The sequence below is a fragment of the Pogoniulus pusillus genome, chromosome 12 (assembly GCF_015220805.1).
Source record: "Pogoniulus pusillus isolate bPogPus1 chromosome 12, bPogPus1.pri, whole genome shotgun sequence".
Taxonomy (NCBI): Eukaryota; Metazoa; Chordata; class Aves; order Piciformes; family Lybiidae; genus Pogoniulus; species Pogoniulus pusillus.
Window position 1 is genome coordinate 14,907,291 of NC_087275.1, and position 18,724 is coordinate 14,926,014.

Here is an 18,724-nt window from a genome sequence, read left to right on the forward strand (position 1 = left end):
TGGTTTCAATTTCTTCAGTTCACACGATGTCATTTTCAGCATTCACCACTTTAAAAGCTTCAGGCACATATTGTTCTTTCCCTTCCCTTGTCTAGAATCCCAATCTGTTCTCCAGGAAGACAGGCTCTCCCTGGCTTTAGCAGTTTTCCATCACCCATATATGTGCCTCTTCTTCAAAACTCATGTGGTGGTTTGGGAGTTTGCACACACACACAAGATTCACCAAACTAACTCAGCTGGCTGGAAGGTTGGAGCTATATTTTACAGCCTAGCACGTATTTACAAGCATATGTACACAATGTTTACAGATACTTACAATTATATTCAAGTTAGAAGTAATACAGAAATTCAGAATCCCTCCCAAACAGCCAGACAGCCCAGGAGGGCTCCTGATCAACTCCCATCCTTTCCACCCTACCCCTTATCTCAGAAATAACCAGATAAATCTCTGTATAGCTCACATGATTACTTTTGCAGAGATCTGAGGTGAGATGTCAGAAGCTACAAGGAGTTAAAACCGAAATGGTTAGATCAGGTTACATTATTTTCATACAGAGGAGTTAAGGCATGCAGCCATACACACAGACAGAAGAAGCAGAAGTTCCTGCCGTTGTTTATATTTTATGTCCCTCAGCAGAACCAGTGAGTGATATAGAATCATCCAGGTTGGAGGAGACCTCCAAGATCATCCAGTCTTCACAGAAAGAGTGACTGGTCCTTGGAATGGGCTGCCCAGGGTGGTGGTGGAGTCACCATCCCAGGAAGTGTTTAAAAAAAGACTGGACGTGGCGCTTAATGCAATGGCTTAGTTGATAATACGGTGCTAGGTAATAGGTTGGACTTGATGGTCTGGAAGGTCTTTTCCAGCCTGGTTAATTCTGTGATTCTGTGATGACGTATCCTCTCATTTTAGTCATGTGGCCAGGGGAGGCCATGAGAAAGTGGGATGGAAAGTCCACTTCAGCTCTAGCTGCACGAATCTGTGAATTGCAAGGAAAACCTTCCCAGAAGAAGTCTGCCCCAGTTTCCAGTGGAAAATCTCCCAAAAAGAGCAGATGGATTGATGCTGCCTCTGATCATCCTGAAGGAATCTCCAAAGCATTCTTACAATATTTCATTTAAAATGTAATTAATATGACTAAAAGTCTCTGTATTGTGTACGCATCTGTTCAAAACAGCTAATTCATCATCATGATCTTACTGAGCTTGACTGTGCTGCAATTTTGTTACTTGTAAGAGATTCCAACCCCTTTCACCTTCATGCAGGTGATGGTTCTAGCTACAATTTACAAGGAACACAGCTACAGTTCAGACTATCACAAGTGCTGCTGACAGACTAACACCGTGATTAGAGTCATCCACATTATTTTTAACTTTTGTACAAAGGGCTCCTCATCTTCTGTAATTATTAAGGTGAAACATGGCCTTGTGACTGCCCATCATTTTCCTGTTTTCTCTCTTTCTCTACAAATTCTCCATTCAAATACCTTGGAGACAAACTAAGGAAGCACACTCAAAACTAGTAGTCAGGATAGAGACTTCTCCTGAGTATTTGGGCAGGCAGGAAGTAAGGGAATCTCTTGTCTTGCTAGTTTGTCAGAAATCAATGCAATAAAACATTTTCTTATATCTTAATTTACATCTAAACCAGTTTAAAATTGCAATCTTTCCTGTCTACTGAAGAAGGAAATGTTCATGACCTAGTTATGAAAGAAATCTCTGCTACCATTCTGCTGTGTGAAAAATTGTGTTTTAAGATGCAAATATAAACCAAAGCACTTGGCCATTTGTGACTTTAAAGTCACATTTCCATTCTTTGCATTAGCAGTAGGTCTTTCCTAGGTATCTGGCTCACATCCAGTAAAAATATGACTTACTTCCCTCAACATTCTGCTTAGTTGATCATGGTACTACCTTTTAATTTTCTTTCCTCAAGTGATGAAATAACTTCTGTAGACTATTAAAAAGTTCCTTGCCTTCTCCCGGAGGTAGCTGCATTTCAATGATGACTGATGTAATTCCTTCGACAGAATAATCGGTATTTGGTTTGTAAAGTTTAGCATGCACTCTGAGATCTTTTCAGGAAGGGCTATAAACAATTATCCATCATTCTTTAATATGCATCCCTGGACCTTTCCCTAGCAGGTCTAAAAATTCCACAGCTGTGATTAAACACAACCATGCCACAGTGTACTGAAGCAATGTCTTGACGTAAGGGCAAGAATTTCCATCAGTGAGTAAGGAAGCAAGGAAGTGAAAAAAGATTAAAACTATTCACCTTAGAAACACAGACTAATGAATGTAAACCACAGCACTGACTCATCTGACTGTATCTATGGAGAATGTGGAGTAGAAAAGTTTTACTGGACCATAAACTCCAAGATTTGGGGTTTGGTATGTGTAGGGAACTCAGCAGTATGATTAGAAAGGGAAATGTGACTGAGAAATGTGACACATGGAAAAATAAGTTAATTATCCAAACACTAGAAACAAGTAAGGTCTAAGTGTTCTTCATGTCAACAGTAGTGTAGCTCTTCACTTAGTAGACAGGAAAGCAATAAAAACAGGATACTACTCTTGAGTCTGGTAAGTAATTACTATGTTGTGTCAAGGGCATCACGAAAAAAACCTTGCATGGCTGACCATGTACAAATTGAATATAATTAAACAAAGGATAAATAAAAATGGGTCTGTACCTAAAACACACTATTCTAAAAGCATGATTGAATGAAATAAATCAAACTATGGAAGGGATTTCAGGATGTGACTGAGAGATACTGTTTTGCATTAAAAGAGAATGAACATATTTGAACGTAGATAAAGGTGGAAGTGTGGGAATGAATGTGTGTAGGAATAGGGCTTCAAACCTGTTAGATAATCATCTCAGGCAAGATATTATGAATATGCAGACTGTTGAAAAGAGAATAATATTGATCAGTAAAAAAGCTGTCTTAGAATCTAAAAAAATATGTGAAATAAGAAATGTTAAATTCAATTTGAAAATGTCGTAATGAAGACTGCAAAACAGAGCAAAAAGGTTTTCATACGTAAAAAAAGACAAGGAAAGCAGCAGGACAGCTCTGCCATTAAACTGGGATAATGACTGGAAACAACAGATGGATGATGTTTTTGGCCATGATGTCAAAGGCTACATTACTTGTGATATTACTGCATTGTCTGTCTATTTTTCAACAAGATAAATGAAGCGCAGTGAAACTACTTAGACTCCTATGTAGCTTTTGATGTGACATTACATGCAAAAGTATGAAGTAAGGTGGAGACAATGGTATTGGCATAGGAAACATGGTGAACAAAAAACTAATAAAAGTGAGATAACCATACATCATACTGAAAAGGAACAGTATCAGGTTAAAAGATAGTAATGGTGACTCCCTGGAAGATCAGTCTTGGGCCTAATTTTACTTAGTGTTTCTATCAATATCCTTCACATCACTCTGATGACAATGTGAAGTCAGTAGACATCACACAGGGGAAACAAAATGACCAGAACATGAGCAACAGGCACGCAAAGTGGACTAGTAAAAACAGTAAAATGCTTTATGTTTCTCAATTTTCAGTCATTTGGAAACCATTGAGGAAAAAAATGAGGAAAAAAAGCTGATCCCAAAATTTTAAGAAATCATTTCTGCAAGAAAATGCAACCATGATCCTGGGAGGTACCAGCAAAGTTCCAAGAGAGATAAATGAAGCCAGTAAATTCCACAAAGCATCAGTAATGCATTACCTGGACTATTTTGTACAAGTCACATTCAGAGTGAAGTCAGGCTTGAATCTGTGTGTGGAAAGTCTAAGAGAATGGCAAGATAAATGAAAAGAATGTCTTATGACAGGAAACTTAAGAACATGTCTTACTTATTCAAGCAAAACAAAGGCTCACGAGAGACTTTCTTTGACTACAAATCCATCAAGCAAAAAATATGAAAATAGCTGCTTAGGCTTACACATATTTTCCAGAAGAGTGAGTGAGTATAAAACCTATCACTACCACATTTAGGCTGGGAATTACAAGGTTTCTAATCACTTTGTATTAGAAATACTAATGGCAAGAACCCTATCTACTTTTAGAAAGATACTTGCTCAGTTTATATAATGTGGTTTCCTGCTGGACTACACAGATAAAGAAATTTCTTCCAGAATTCTCTTAGCAATCCCATCTTTTCAGTGATCCTGGTGGCTCCACTTCCTCAAATGCATCAAAACAGGAGTATTCACAGGTCCAGCACAAGTCTATGTCTCTTCCGGAACATGGAGGGCCAGACACAGGCATGAAATATTTGAGATGTGTACAATGGAGACCACTGAAGGCTTAGAGACAGCTAAGAGGTAATGGGTAAGCATCACTGTATAAGAGGAATGACACTGAATTCCAAATGGAATAGAGCCATATAGTTAGTTAGTGTAAACGAATGGTTATGATTCTTGTCAAGAAACATTTTTCATCTCCATGAAACCTACTTTAATAACATGGCATAGGCACCATTGAAAATGGGAATACTAGCTTTCCAACAAGTTCCCAAAATTGAAACAAAATCTGGTTTGGCAAAAACAGTACATTTGTCTACCAAGAAAAACATTTTAGGTAGTTATATAAGCAATAAAAATAAATGTTTTAGAAAATTTACCCAGTGGAGTTATGTGTATTAAAAAAACAATAATAATTAATCAGATTTCATGAAGTATGTAACATCCAGAAATAACAACCAGTACAGCTGAATATGGTGAAGTCATTTCTTCTACTGCACTCCAAAGTTTGACCACCTGTGAAGATTAAAAAAAAAAATCCAAATAATTCATTTTCCTAATATGGACACAGTGCAAAATTCTGTCTCTTAATATGACTTCATTCTGCCAAAGTAATGGAATTTTATGCAAGCTTAGTATGTTTTACAAGTACTTGTTCCACTGGCACAGCAGCAACTTATTAAAAATGGTATTGTATCTAGCAAGGCTCCTATTCACTACTACACTTTGAAGCAGCCTGTTGTGCACCACTTATGACCAAAGTAACCTAGAAGAGCCAACACATGGCTAACCTCTGATGGAACCTGCCATTCTGGCACAAGCATGATCATCTTAGAATGAATCACAGAATGCACTGGGTTGAAAGGGACCCTCAAAGGCCAATTCCCCTGCAGTAAGCGGTGACATCTTTAACTAGATCAGTTGCTCAGTGCCCCATCTGGTTTGGCACTGAATGTCACCAGTGATGGGATCTCCACCACATCTCTGGACAACCCTTTCCAGGTTGCTCTACATTAACCAAGGAATTTCCAGTAAAGGAAGCCATTAGTATCTTTTCACAAGCTATGATCTTGTTTAACCTGTATGCAGACACCACATTGAAAGACAGAATAACTAAAAAAAAAAATGCAGAAGATTGCAGTAGGGACCTAAGTTAGGGGGCAGCAACAGTTCATTTTGTTGGCCAAATGAAGGGGAGTTATAACAACACTTCATATGGGGGAATGAATCAAGAGAAAGTAACATTTTAAACTAAAAGTCAGCAATCTCAGATCAGCTCCATGACTAAATTTACACTTCAAAATGAAGTCTTCTTAACTTCTAAGTTTCTGGAATTGCTTTATACACTAGACAGTGGAGCAAGAAACCTAAAACATTTTAAGATAAAGCTTGACAATTTCATTTCTGCAACAGGACAAAAATGATCCTTAAGATCTTTGTTTGTTAAATCTCTGAATATCTGATTGCACTGACCAAAAGATCTGTCATAAAGGACATTTGCTTACTGATTGATCATAATTGTTTGCCTGTATTTCTGGTATGTTAATTAAGATTCTCTGTATTTCCTGTTGGCTACATGAAAAAGCACGGACTTAGAGGCTAAAGAGTAGCCTGCTGATTTCATCTGGAAAGGTGGGCCACAGCTAAAGGCAGATGCAAGGCAGGATGCACTAATACTGAATTTTCAGTTAAATCTTCCAGAAACCTGCGTGATGAGCTTATGTCTAACACCAGGTCAGGCAACACCAGTCATCACATCCACAGTAAGAATGGTGTCCCCTGCTAAGAGTCCTGTAAATTCACCATTTGATGCATGTTTGACGTGAGGTTTTTTTGTTTTGTTTTGTTGTTATTGGTTTGGTTTTGTCTCCAGCATTCTAAGAGGATGTACCCAAACATTTCTTTGTTATTGCAAAGACTCAGTATATTGGTGACATTTTTACCTCACACAACTGTGAACTTGCAGGGCAAAGTATCTGTTCCATGGTTCTTCGAAGTGAGTGATAAAGGATGGCACCTTCCTGTGTAGCAGGAACAACTCCCTTTCAGCATTTCCCTATATTTCTGTGCAAAAATGACCTGTGGTGGATATAGGAATAAACAGAACAAACCTAGCTTCAAAATGAGTTAGCTGCATTTAGGAACTGTGAGCTGCTGAAAAATCAGGAGTGGAGGGTACTCCCTGTTTCACAGAGGCTGTTTCTAGCTGCAAGTAAAAGATGGTAATTGGTTAACTTTCCCTAGTTCTAGAGCCAAAAATGAAGGCTGGAAAACGGGGCTCACCTCAACCTTTAAATGTACTTGACAAAAATTAATCTACTGAGTCAGTCAGCCCCTTTTTTCTCTTTTCTCAGTTTTGATGGTCTTTGAAATTATTATAACACCACTTTTCCTTCCACAGCCTAGACAGTCATCTCACTCTCACAATGCGAGTGTGCAGTACATTAATAATTGAATACAGACATTTCAAGAGAATTGGAACTCTTATGGCTCTTTCTTGCTTTTGATCTGAACTTGTTTGCTCATTTTGTGTAGAGCAATTAATCTGATCTATGCCCTGAAATTTCCCTTCGATTCTTGGTTTTGGTGAGCCTCATTTTTATCGGAATCCTGGAGTTTACAGGAGTTGGACTTAAGGATGCTGTCAAGTGTCCCTGACAAAGAATTCAGAAACACATTCTTCAGTAACTAGAAAAATTAGCTTCAGTCGAGTATCGACATCTTTCCCCAGGGTGCTTACTGTAGAACTGGCACTTAGAAAGTCTCTCAGCAGCTCCTCCGTATAGGTTCTTGCTAACTTGCCGTGCAGAGGTGGGGGGGCTTCTCGTCGCGGAAAGGCAGCTTGGGAGTCTGGAACAAGAACATGCAATAGCTGCAAGCCAGCTCTGCATCAGTCTCAGTGGACGGCTGGGTTACTCACTGCAGAGATCGCTATGCATACTTCAACTGGCTGGGACCGAGACTAAGATTTGTAACGTTGGCTCGGTTCAGTCGATGCGCTGAGCTCTCACCGAGAAGCGCATTTCCACTGGCAGCTGCCGTTCGAGGGTCACTGACACCCAGCCCGACCCCGCCGCCACCGTCACGTCTCAGCGAACGCCACTGCCGCCCGCCACGCGCCGGGGCGGGGCCCAGCCGGCGCCCTCCCATTGGCTGTTCGCCGCACGAGGGCCCCGCTGCCGCCCGCCCTTCCTCCCGGGGTGTCCGCGCGGCCCGCGCAGCGCTGCGCCTCACCCCTGCCGCGGAGGGGCGGCATGGCGGCGCCCGCCTTCCCTACGCCGCGGTACGAGCACGTAGGGCCGCACGGAGCCTTCGGGGACGTGTACGAGCCGGCAGAGGACACCTTCCTGCTGCTGGATGCGCTGGAGCAGGAGGCGGCCTGCCTGCGGCAGGCTGGGTAAGTACGGCAGGAAGGGACGAGAGCATCGCTCGGGAGCCGCCAGTTGCGGAGAAGGGGCGGGGCGGAGGTGGGTGTGGAGGGCTTCTGGCGCTCGGGGCAGGTTCGCTTAGTCCGTCGGGCCCGGGGAGGGCACATGGAGTGTCTGGGGCTTGCAGAGCGGGTCTCGGAGCTGCGGGTGGGTTTTCAGGCCCTGGAGGCAGGTAGCCTCCTCCTGTGGCAGAGGCAGGGGACGGCGGTTCCCCTCCGAGCTGCCCTCCGCGCGGCCGGCAGGCTCTGCTCTCGCAGCGGTCTCGGCTGCTGCTGCTTGGCTGCGGAGTGTCACACTGCGGGAACTGCCCGAGCAGCTGCGCAGGGGCTGAGGCTTAACTTCTGTTGGCAGCAGCACACCCCTGAATGGTCCCCTGAATGGTCAACTCTTGAGGCTTCCAGCTTTAGAAAGACACGGACCTGCCTGAGTGCCCAAACGGGAGGGCTACAAAAATGCTCAAGAGGCTGGAGCACCCCTCCTGTGATAACAAACTGAGATAACTGGGGTTGTTCAGCCTGGAGAAGGTTCCGAGGAGACCTGGTGGCCTCCCAGTACTTAGAAGAAAGCTGGAGAGGGACTTTTTGCAAGGGTACAGTAGGACAAGGGGTAATGTCTTTAAATCCAAAGAACATATGTTTAGCTAAGATGTGAGGAATTAATTCGTTGCTGTGAGGGTGGTGAGGCACTGGTACAGGTCGTCCAGATGCCACTTCCCTTGAAGAGTTCAAGGCCAGATTGTGTGGGGTTTGGAGCAATCTGCTCTAGTGAAGTTTCCCTTGCCAGTGGCAGGAGGGGTAGGATCTTTAGGGTCTCTTTTGAACCCAAACCGTGCTGTGATTCTGTGAGAGTGGTAAAATGTCCATATCTCAGCCCTGAAGAAGGTACAGAAGTTGCATAGCAGCTTGGCTTACTGCACGGTGTCGGTGGATGTCATCTGCACATTGCATAAACATCTGTAAACATAATATAAACACTATAGAAGCCTCCTAGGGAGTTGATCTTAAAAAGTGCTTATTTTTAAATTGCCTGTCACTACTGTTTGTCCAGAGCTGGCTGAAAGGCTCCTGAGGTATTCTGCACTTGAGTTCTGCTTTTGTTGTGTGGCTACATGATGAATTTCAGTAATTTCTGTCATTCAGACTTGTTGTGATAAATGTGCATTAAATGCTGTAGAAATGTAGCCTGTACTATTGAGATTGTGTAGCTAATGGAAACTTAATGTTAGATGCAGGGGACTGCGTTTCCCAGTGGCTTGTGATAACCAGGAATTGGCTGTCAGGGCACCAGTAGGTCTGGCAGCGACTACGAAGCAGAAGATGTAGTGTGGGCCTTGAGCGCCTATGATCAATAAGTATTTCACCATGTTTGGGAGAAGGCCACCACATTTCATAACACTGCCTAGACCAACCTGCATCTGTTCGAGGTGCTGTTATATGTTACAATTAAGTCATACAGTTTTCTCTCCTTAGAGTTGAGATCTGCATTGAAATAGGATCTGGGTCTGGTGTAGTTTCAGCATTTCTAGCGTCTATTATTGGATCCAGTGCACTCTACATGTAAGTATTACAGGTCTTAAACTCTTGCATGTGGTAATGAAGAATACTTTGCCCTCATATAGATGTTTTTCTTGTTCCCTTTGGTGTTCTCTCAAAGGTAGCTCAATTCTACAGATAAAGAAATCAAAGTCAAGAGCCTAACTCCTTACTTCATGTTCTGTAACAACCTGAAGTAGTAGTGCAACTAGCATAATGTTTTCCCACTTAGACAAATTCCAAGCTTATGCTTCTGTTTACTGGGTTGAATCTTGCATTTTAGCCACTGACTAGCCTTACCGAGATGTTGTGAGGGAACATTAGTGTGTTGACAGTTTAGAGACTTGTATGCATATATATATATTGTGCAGAGCTAGCACTGAAAAAGAAATCCTGTTCTTCAGCTTACAGACAGTGGTTAAAGCAGCAGACTGTAGAGTAGCTTTGCTGCTGATACATTGTGTGTATTCTATTGGCTATTTTTGGCTATTTACAAAGTAAAGGCTGTTACATGAATTAGCTCAGTACATGAATTAGCTTGTGGTTCACAGGCTTACATTTCTAGATGCAGTAGCCAGTAATTTCTTCATAATCTGGTTTTAGATGTACAGATATCAACCCGATGGCAGCTTACTGTACACTAGAGACAGCTCTGCTTAACAACGTTCACCTTCAACCAATCATTACTGACTTGGTAAGATAGATGTTACAATAATTTCTTATTTTAATCCTTTGTAATTTCTTAGTATTTACTAGGTACTGAAAACTAGCCAAAGTCTAAACAAAACATTTTCTTAATAAAAGCACAGATGAAGAAAAAACACAGAATGTCAGTGTTTCAGAAAGAAAAGGGAAACTAACTACGTCCACTCTCAAATGAAAACTTAGGATTTAAAATTTAAAATTACAGAGATGTAATTTGGGAAATGCTGCACAAGGAATTGTGCAGAGAGCTGACATTATTATAGCCCTTCCTCTAATGCTCTGCAATTCTTGGTTCACATTTCTTTCCAATTTTATTAGGAATTGTATTTGTTGTTACTTTTTGTTTCTTACAAAATTTGGCATGTAGGAAGGTGAAGTTTCTTTAGAAGCTGTTCATTTAAAATACACTGAATATGTATGTTTCAAAAAATTGCCACCTGAAGATAGGTAACAATGAATGGATATAAAATGGATAAATAACTGCTCATACTTGGGTACTGAACTGCATCCATCACGAATTGATCATTTTGGGTAACAAATGTTAACTGATGAAAAGTTCAAGGTTCTTTCATGTCTAACTTAAAATTCCGAACTGAGCAAGAATGAAGTACTTCCTTTGTGTTTCTTTGGCCCTTCTACATCCCCTACACAAATATTATTAAGACTATTGAAATCGTTTTGCTGTGTACAAGTACTTCTTGATGTTTCTCTTGCACATAGAAAGTAAAGTTTAGCGTTCCTCAGTCTGGCTGAAATGCTGAGAATATCCAGCACTATGTAATTTGTTGATTTTGGTTTTGTTTCAGAATGTTTGCATTCTTTATGTTTCAAATAGCAAACAAACAAAAACAACTGACAAAAGAATCATCAATTTCACCTGTAGGTCAAAGGACTGTCTCCAAGATTAAATGGGAAGGTTGATCTGCTCCTGTTTAATCCACCGTATGTGGTAACACCGTCTGAAGAGGTAGGAAACATTAAAAATGCACAATAAAGATGGTATTTCTGCTGACAGAAGAGGAATGGCAAAATCAAATAAGCTTTGGTATGAAAAATGGAGCATTTTTCTGAAATAGTAAGGGATTTTGTAGGACTAGCACTGTTTGTTGTATTGTGACAGCACTGTCATGGTGAAGCCAGTTTACTAGAGCTGCTTGTAAAGACTACATGAGAGTCAAGATTGCTAGCTGCAGCCTCTCTGTACTTTCTCCATCAAATCTAAGACGTGTAAGACTTGTGTTGGTTATGCTAAGGTATTACAGAAGACTTTCGATGGGAAATGCATTTGTTCCCTACAAAACAAATACCCTCTGCTTCTGCAAATATCTACTAAATATCCTCGGCTCTCAGTGTTTGACTTGTGAGCACTTAAAGGATTTTCTGGCCACCTTCCACTTCACAAATAAGATCATAAAACATTGTAAGAAAATACACACAAAGCCTGTGACAAAATCTATCTATTAATTCAGCTTAAGAGTAGAATTTGAAACAATATTATTTTCATCAAGAATCTTTAAGTGATTTTGCTGCATGAACTCATCTACTGAATCAAAGTTGTCTGTTACCCAGTGGCAAACACTTACGATGTTTCTCATATAAGTACCAGTGACACTTCTGTCATTCTGTGTTATTTCTTGTATCTTTCCTTTCACTCTTCCTAGGTGAAAAGCCATGGAATAGAAGCATCCTGGGCTGGTGGCAAAAAGGGCAGAGAAGTAATGGATAGAGTTTTTCCATTAGTACCAGACCTACTTTCACCAGGAGGATTATTCTACTTGGTCACAATTAAAGAAAATGATCCAGGTGATCACTTTCATGGACCCTTAAATAATGCCAAATCAGATGTAAGAGCATATTAATCAAAATGTTAATCACAGCAGTGTTCTCTAGATAATCAGACTTCAGTAAACAATAAAAAGTAGTACAATAGTTGTATAGAACATGTAGTGATAACTCTTTGGAAGACTGACTGCAAGTATTGAAATTCACACAGGTCATCAATGAGAAATGCTGTAGATGGCTGAAGTGCCTCTGCACACTTCATACAAACTGTGGCATCTCTGAACTCCTGTGCTTCTCATCATCCAAACTTTGTAATCTACAGAGAGGCTTCTACATAACCTGATGTCTCTTGGAATTTTTTTATTTTAATTCATCTCTTACACATCCAGTGACCAAAAATTTTAAAGACATTTACCAAAATTAAGAGCTCCTTAAGCTAGTTTGAAAAATACTAATATGTAGGTCCTGACCCCAGCAGCTCTGTAAGACTCCAGTTCCAAGTTTCAAAGGTGATTAAATCTCTGCTAAGTAACAAGACCAGACCAACCCTTTCTCATGAATCAAAGGATCAACCAGGTTGCAAGAGACCTCCAAGATCATCCAGTCCAACCTATCACATAGAATGGTGTTGTAAACTAAAAGGCAAAAGCCTTTAGCTGAAGCTGTGATGATGTCTTTAATTTTGACACACATAGATAAAAGATTTGAACTTGCTCCCTCTGATCTGATGCTGAATGGCTGTATCTTAAAGAAAAAAAAGTTTTCGTTCCTGATTGATAAGGCATCTTTGGGGAGAAGGTGCTAGAAATTAGAGTTTCTCCTACCAATTAGCTTCATAACTGAATTTCTCATAGCCACTAATAATACCAAAATACAGAACTTCTGATAATAAATTGTAAACTTTGTCTTTGCTGTAAGACTATGCTGCATAAAAAATACTATTCGAAAGAGTACGGACTGTAAGAGGACAGTTCTATAATCTTTGGTTTACAGCTTATGTTTGACAGTTAACTTAGTGCTGCCTCCCACAGCTGATGTCTACATAAAATCAGTTTTAACACTGCACTTTCCATTACAGATGAAATTCTGGAAACCATGAAGAAATATGGCTTAGAAGGCACACGACTACTTGCCAGACAAGCAGGACAAGAGATGCTTACTGTCCTCAAATTTAGGAAGTCTTAACCTTCCAGCTACACAGAAAATTGAACACAGAGTACTCAAGCTGACAAATTTTTAAGACAAGATTTTTACTCTTACAAGGTTACTGGTTATGACAGTGAAACTGACCAAGACTGTCTTGTTCATTTTTGGTTTTGGGGTTTTTATTTTGTTTTCTGGATGTTAACCAGTTATTATCTACTGTCAGAGGTACAGTTGTACTCTGACTTTCCACATGGCAGTTGTGGGGACACTGAAATACCCTACTCAGCTGCATTTGCACTGAAGCACTTAAAGCTCTTTTTCTCTATGAAGAGGTACTTGTATATTTGTCATTGTGGTTTATAAATATGTGCTTGATACAATTCTTCCATTTTTAATAGCTAGCCTATACCTGTGCTGTGTGTAAATGAATACTTGCAATCAGTGTTACTGATTCTGATGCAGTATAAAGCACCTTTACAGGTCTAAGCACAGTTAAAGAGTTTGTTTCTCATGTAAATGTACTTCTGAACAGAAAGATGCAGTAAGTTTATCTCAAGAGCTGGAACAAAGGCAAGCTATTGCTCTCCTAAAGTCTTCTGGGTGATAGTGTGGTGACTGTACCATTTTATAAGGAGAGTACTATGGAGTACTGGGTAGCTGGAAACAATAAGAGCAAGTAGAGAAGTAGAATAAAACTCCTCCCTCATCCAGAATGATCTGAGAATTAACTTCAGCTCAGCTAAACCAAATACATCAACTTTTAAAAAATACAAATAAATATGAATGTGGTCACCCAGCAGAAGGGTTTAGAGGGAAGATACTGACATTTATGTAGTATAAATGTTAAGTAAAATCCTTAACCAGAAATTCTAGTCCTTGAAACTGAGTCTAAAAAAGGTGCATTTCATTGACCAGAATGAGACTAAGATGCAGGATTTTGTGGATTCTTACCTCTTGCATAACTTGTCTCAGGCATGTCAGGGTTGAGAATCTGAGAGAAACTTCGTGTCTGGCTGTGAGAAAATCTGCACCTGCACTCCTTTGTTCTAGTGTAACCTGAGAGTTCTGGTGGAACACAAGGGGGAACTTCTTTACTGCAAGCTCACAGAACACTGGAACAGGCTACCCAGAGAGGCTGTGAAGTCTTCTCCGGAGACTTTCAAGGCCTGTCTGGGTGTGTTCCTGTGTGACCTAAGCTAGACTGTATGGTCCTGCTCTGGCAGGGGGGTTGGCCTCGATAATCTCTTCTGGTCCCTTCCAACCCCTGACATCCTGTGATCCTGTAACCACAACAAAAGTTCTCCCCCCAGTCTGTTCCTAGTAGGCAATTTGCATGTCAGTCTTTGCTAGAAGAGTTTAAGATGGCTCTTTTCAAGCAATACCTAGTTAACCACAACCAGCCTTAAAATCTGTTACTAAATTTGCAATGAAGTTGTATGGAATAATCAAAGTGATGGATTAGAAACAATCCTGGAGTTTTAATAACTAGGAAGCAATACAGCTTGTTCCTTAATCTGTTTTCAGTTAGGCCTTTTCAATACCACTTTTAAATACTTTCTGTTCTGTCTTTCTCAAATCTCAAGAAATCTCTCCTCTGGAAGCCCAATGTTACCCGTTAAAAACTGAAACCTATGTTATCAACAGCTAAAAATCACTGCCAAGAGCTGTTGCCTAAAAGAACCCAGCTGTTAAGGTACCACCAATTGAGTGGTACCTTTCAGCATCTGAAAATTCATGGTATTAATTTCTGAAAAGAGAAAAAATAAATAAAAACACACACACAAAAAATAAAAGAAGAAAAAAAGCAGCAATCCAGAGACTGTCCCAATTTATTTATCCCCCCTTTTATTGACTTTTCAAAGAAATCTACTCAAATACCATCTAAAATCAAATGGTTTTCTATGCTATTGTTGCTACCAAAAAAAAAAGCTTAATAAAATGTACAGTTGTATTGGACTTTAATAGTCTTCATCTGTTATGTTCACTTAATAGTCATTATTATGGGATAGTGGAAGTAACAGTGTACATTCTGTGATAGTTAATTCACTGGCTAATTAAAATATTAAATGAAATAGTAAGAACAGGACCTGATCAGTGCATAGGCCTCCTCTTTAAAAGCCAATCAATACCAAATAGGGAGTGTTTTCATTGTCAGGTGGAAGTGGCTGCACATCTATTAATTTTTTGGGCTTCCAAGTCTTCATGAGTTTAGGATGCTAGATGGCTGAGGGGTTTTTGGGAAAATGAGACTGTCAAGGTAGAGCTTAGTTTATAAAGGTCTTAATTTAGAGCCTTCTAAGTGTAAATGTTATGCTTTAACAGGCTATCACCCTAGTTCCATGCCTTAATGTCAAGCAGCAACAACTTCTTTTTTTCTTCCATAAGAGGAACTACTACAAACACACTATAATAGAAAAACCAAGTCTTCATATCATCTATGTTAAATTCAGCTGTTCTATTAAAAGGTATAATCTAGGTTAAATGCATAACACCATATTAAGATATATCTAGAATAAGAGGTTTTAATCCACTATGCCATGGTTTAAACACCACTTTTCAGACAAAAGTCTGCAGTATTTTGGAATTTTTAATAGATCTCAGTATCTTTAAAATATACAAATTAAATTACTCTTACATAGTTCTTTATATCAAAGAATATTCAAACTTAGAAAAAACAGTCCAGAGGTAAATATGTGTCTTATGCTACTAGTCAAGAATTTTAAAGTAACTGACATTACTTCCAGGTAGTTGGCTTCTTTCAGCATAGAGTTTTATTGCCGCCTCTTCATTTATTATTTAGCTCACAGAAAGAAGAAAGACCACTTTATTTCAGAAAAATGTCTCTCGACAGAGTGGACAGGTGGACTTGTTGCTGGATGTGAACCACTTGTACTGAAAGAGAAATACAACTGTTGAACACATCTCTATCACTAATAATAACCATTATTTGGTAATGAATATATCAAAACATTAACTGTACTTTAAAAATACCAGCAAGAAACAGTAAAAGCCAAAACCCTTTCCACTCGTGTATGCAAGCATGTAATATATGCATGTCTGCAAACACACAACACTGTAGTGTTACTCTATAAACCCTGACACAAAGGAATTCTCATCTAGTCCTAGTCTCAGAATAAAAGGCCAGTGTATTTCAAGCAGCAGTAATTCCATCACTCAGATGCCAATTCTGTGATCATACAGCCAGTGCCTGTGATGGCTACAGTGAAAGGTTAATTATCCAGACCAGCACGGTTTACTAAAGAGCATGCTGAATCAACTTTAGCTTTTTTCTCCTTCCATCTGAGCTGAAAACAAGATGCTGTCACCACACCATGTAGAAGCAATGACTTCTGTCTTAGTGAACTCCCAACAGACTGTGAAGTGTAGCAACTCCTCTCTTATCAGGTGCCCTTACAGCTAACTACAAAATCCATACAGATAGTTCAAAGAGTTCAGCCAATCCCAGCTATTCCAATGACATAATGAAGAATTCATGGTACTATGGCAGAAGTTCCCAATTCAAAATATAAACTAATTTCTTTGCATATTTAAAATATTTAGTCTAGGTACTTACCAAGCAAGCTGAATGAAACTTCTTCTTGCACGTTCGGCAAGCTTTCTTGGGAAGAGAATAGTTGGAACCGTGTATGACTGAAAAACAGATCATGCAATCTTCCACGCCCTCAAAACGTTTATCCACATTATTTTTCCACAAAGATAAGCCTTCCATAATGCTTCCATTCTAACAGAGGAAAAGGAGCTGTTAACACTGTACTATTCCTTCAGAATATGCTCACTGCTACTCTTAAATCACAAGCAGCAAACAAAACCTTGAAGGCTTTATAATCTGAAAGTATATGCAGCATACTCTTAAAACACAAGAAGCAAACAAAACCTGAAAGTATATGCAGCACACATAGTGAATAAAGTCAAGATGTGAAATACAGGTAAGTCTAATCTATACAAATGCAAGCATTCACCACAACAAGAGCACTCCAAAGGGGATTTTAATATCTTCATACCCTGTTTTGGTCTAACCACAGATACTGCCACTTTAGCAACCACCATTTTAATTACTTTAATGTACTAGCTTTCGGAGTTTTTTTGCTTCAAATTGTAGTTGAGATGGCACAGCCAGATGGGGCAAACACTCAGGTCTTAAAGAGGACTAAATTTTCAACTTTGGGTTAACAGAACTTATTAGGACAATAATATTTCATGTTTCAGGATGCAAAGAAAAGTAGATGTGACCAATATTGTGAAGTCTTTGATCTCTACTGATGTGATCCATACAGATCTAAATAATATTGCACTACTATTTTGCTGTCATCAGCACTCAAGCTTTCAAAACTCAGAGCCTTCTCTAAACTCACCTGATGTGTAAGATATGTGCTTAACTGTAGCATCCAATTGCGCCACTGCTGTACAGCCACACCAACCCTCTTTCCACTCTCAACTGTTATGGATCCCAGGGGGTAATTTGATGGAAGCTGTATGATTAGCTCAATAAATATATCATCAACTGAATAGGTGGCAATGACCTCCCGTGCTGCAGACCGAGCTTTTACCTGTTGAAAAAAATGCACATATTAAAAAGACTCCAGAAAGATAGATATATATATATATAATGATTAGAGATGGTGCATATGTAAATAAAGCATAAATACATCACTACACACAGTAAGTGTTTTTCTTAGACCAGAAAACACTTAAAGACAAAAATCCACTCCTATCTTGGCAAATGCAAAATAAATTACTAGCCATCTTCCAATGATGATCAGAGGGCTCGAATGCCACTCCTACGAGAACAGGCTGATGGAGATGGATCTGTTCAGCCTGGAGTAGAGAAGGCTCTGAGGGAGGCCTTATAGAAGCCTCCCAAGACTCTAAGTGGGCCTATAGGAAAGCTCAATCAGGGCTATTTATATAGCCATGTGGTGATAGAACAAGGGCAATGGTTTTAAACTACAACAGAGTAGATTTAGATTAGACAGTAGGAGGAAGTTCTTCACTGTGAGAGTGGTCAGATACTGGGACAGGTTGCCCATTCACAGAAACTGTGGATGCCTCATCCCTGGAAGTGTGCAAGGTGAGGATAGATGAGATTTTAAGCAACCTGGTCTACTGAGAGCTGTCCCTGCCCATGACAGTGTGTAAGAAGCAGATGATCTTTAAGGTCCCCTCTAATTCAAGCCATTCTATGATATGATTCTATGACACCCCACATTAAATGATGTATTACAATTTTTAAAACCAAAAAGAAGTATATTGATAGCAGTTAGCTTCCACTAACCTCAACTCCTCCAACACCATAGACCTCATTCTTTTCCTTTTTCCAAGCAGAACATTAATAAGCATTAACAACAGACCAGTACCAAGCTAAATTATGTTCTCGTCAACCATTCAGAACAACAAAAATGTGATCATGTAAAATACTGTAATAAAGACTGATTCTGAGAAGTAACATTGCTTAAAATTGCTACCAAAAACCTAAAGGAAATCTAAAAAAAGGACAAGAAGTCTTACTGACCGTCATGCCATTAAATAACTGCGTGCTAGTCTGGACAGAAGATATTTCCTGTGAAGAAAGCACGCTGCTGACGTATTTGCTTGTAAATTTGTCTACAACGTTGAAGACACGTTTCTCACAGCTATTCCACCAAAGCCTGACCATGGCTGGCAAGTCTTTCAGGGTTATGTGGTACACAGAGCAGGCCAAGTGCGGAATCTGGGATGACAAGTCTCCTGTCCCTGGGAGGAGAAAACAAAGATGTTGAAATACTCTAACCCATTACTTACAAATGGTGGTTCCTCCACACCACATACAGTAACTTTGAGACCAACATAACTATGGTAATGGGAGCTTCA

The 18,724-nt window shown here is 39.8% G+C and overlaps 2 protein-coding genes and 1 long non-coding RNA gene across 4 annotated transcripts in view; 1 reads left to right on the forward strand and 2 right to left on the reverse strand.

The window, feature by feature from the left end:
• Positions 1 to 3,233: 3,233 nt before the first annotated feature.
• LOC135179983 (uncharacterized) lies at positions 3,234 to 7,342 on the reverse strand. The gene is made up of 2 exons (XR_010304228.1): positions 7,004 to 7,342; positions 3,234 to 4,779 (listed from the first exon to the last, which is right to left on the reverse strand). It is a non-coding gene; the product is annotated as an uncharacterized LOC135179983 (long non-coding RNA).
• An 87-nt stretch (positions 7,343 to 7,429) lies between these two features.
• On the forward strand, positions 7,430 to 13,347 carry N6AMT1 (N-6 adenine-specific DNA methyltransferase 1). The gene is made up of 6 exons (XM_064152377.1): positions 7,430 to 7,660; positions 9,161 to 9,247; positions 9,827 to 9,917; positions 10,812 to 10,895; positions 11,590 to 11,731; positions 12,789 to 13,347. The coding sequence occupies exons 1-6, from the start codon at positions 7,518 to 7,520 to the stop codon at positions 12,893 to 12,895; spliced, it is 654 nt and encodes a 217-aa protein (XP_064008447.1). The 5' UTR covers positions 7,430 to 7,517; the 3' UTR covers positions 12,896 to 13,347.
• Positions 13,348 to 14,680: 1,333 nt separating this feature from the next.
• Positions 14,681 to 18,724, reverse strand: part of LTN1 (listerin E3 ubiquitin protein ligase 1) — a 30,930-nt gene continuing 26,886 nt past the window's right edge. For both annotated transcript variants that reach the window (XM_064152375.1, XM_064152374.1), the window contains exons 27-30: positions 18,387 to 18,607; positions 17,230 to 17,424; positions 16,431 to 16,598; positions 14,681 to 15,748 (exon numbers count right to left, since the gene is read on the reverse strand). In XM_064152375.1, the coding sequence (XP_064008445.1) occupies positions 15,686 to 15,748; positions 16,431 to 16,598; positions 17,230 to 17,424; positions 18,387 to 18,607 (647 nt within the window). In that variant the 3' untranslated portion in view covers positions 14,681 to 15,685. The remainder of the gene's footprint in view (positions 15,749 to 16,430; positions 16,599 to 17,229; positions 17,425 to 18,386; positions 18,608 to 18,724) is intronic.

Excerpts from the sequence above, each read along its gene's own strand:
- N6AMT1 (XM_064152377.1), top strand. The coding sequence starts at position 7,518 with ATGGCGGCGCCCGCCTTCCCTACGCCGCGGTACGAGCACGTAGGGCCG. Across the intron at positions 7,661-9,160 it reads GCCTGCCTGCGGCAGGCTGG|AGTTGAGATCTGCATTGAAA; the intron begins GTAAGTACGGCA and ends TTCTCTCCTTAG. Across the intron at positions 11,732-12,788 it reads AATTAAAGAAAATGATCCAG|ATGAAATTCTGGAAACCATG; the intron begins GTGATCACTTTC and ends TTTCCATTACAG.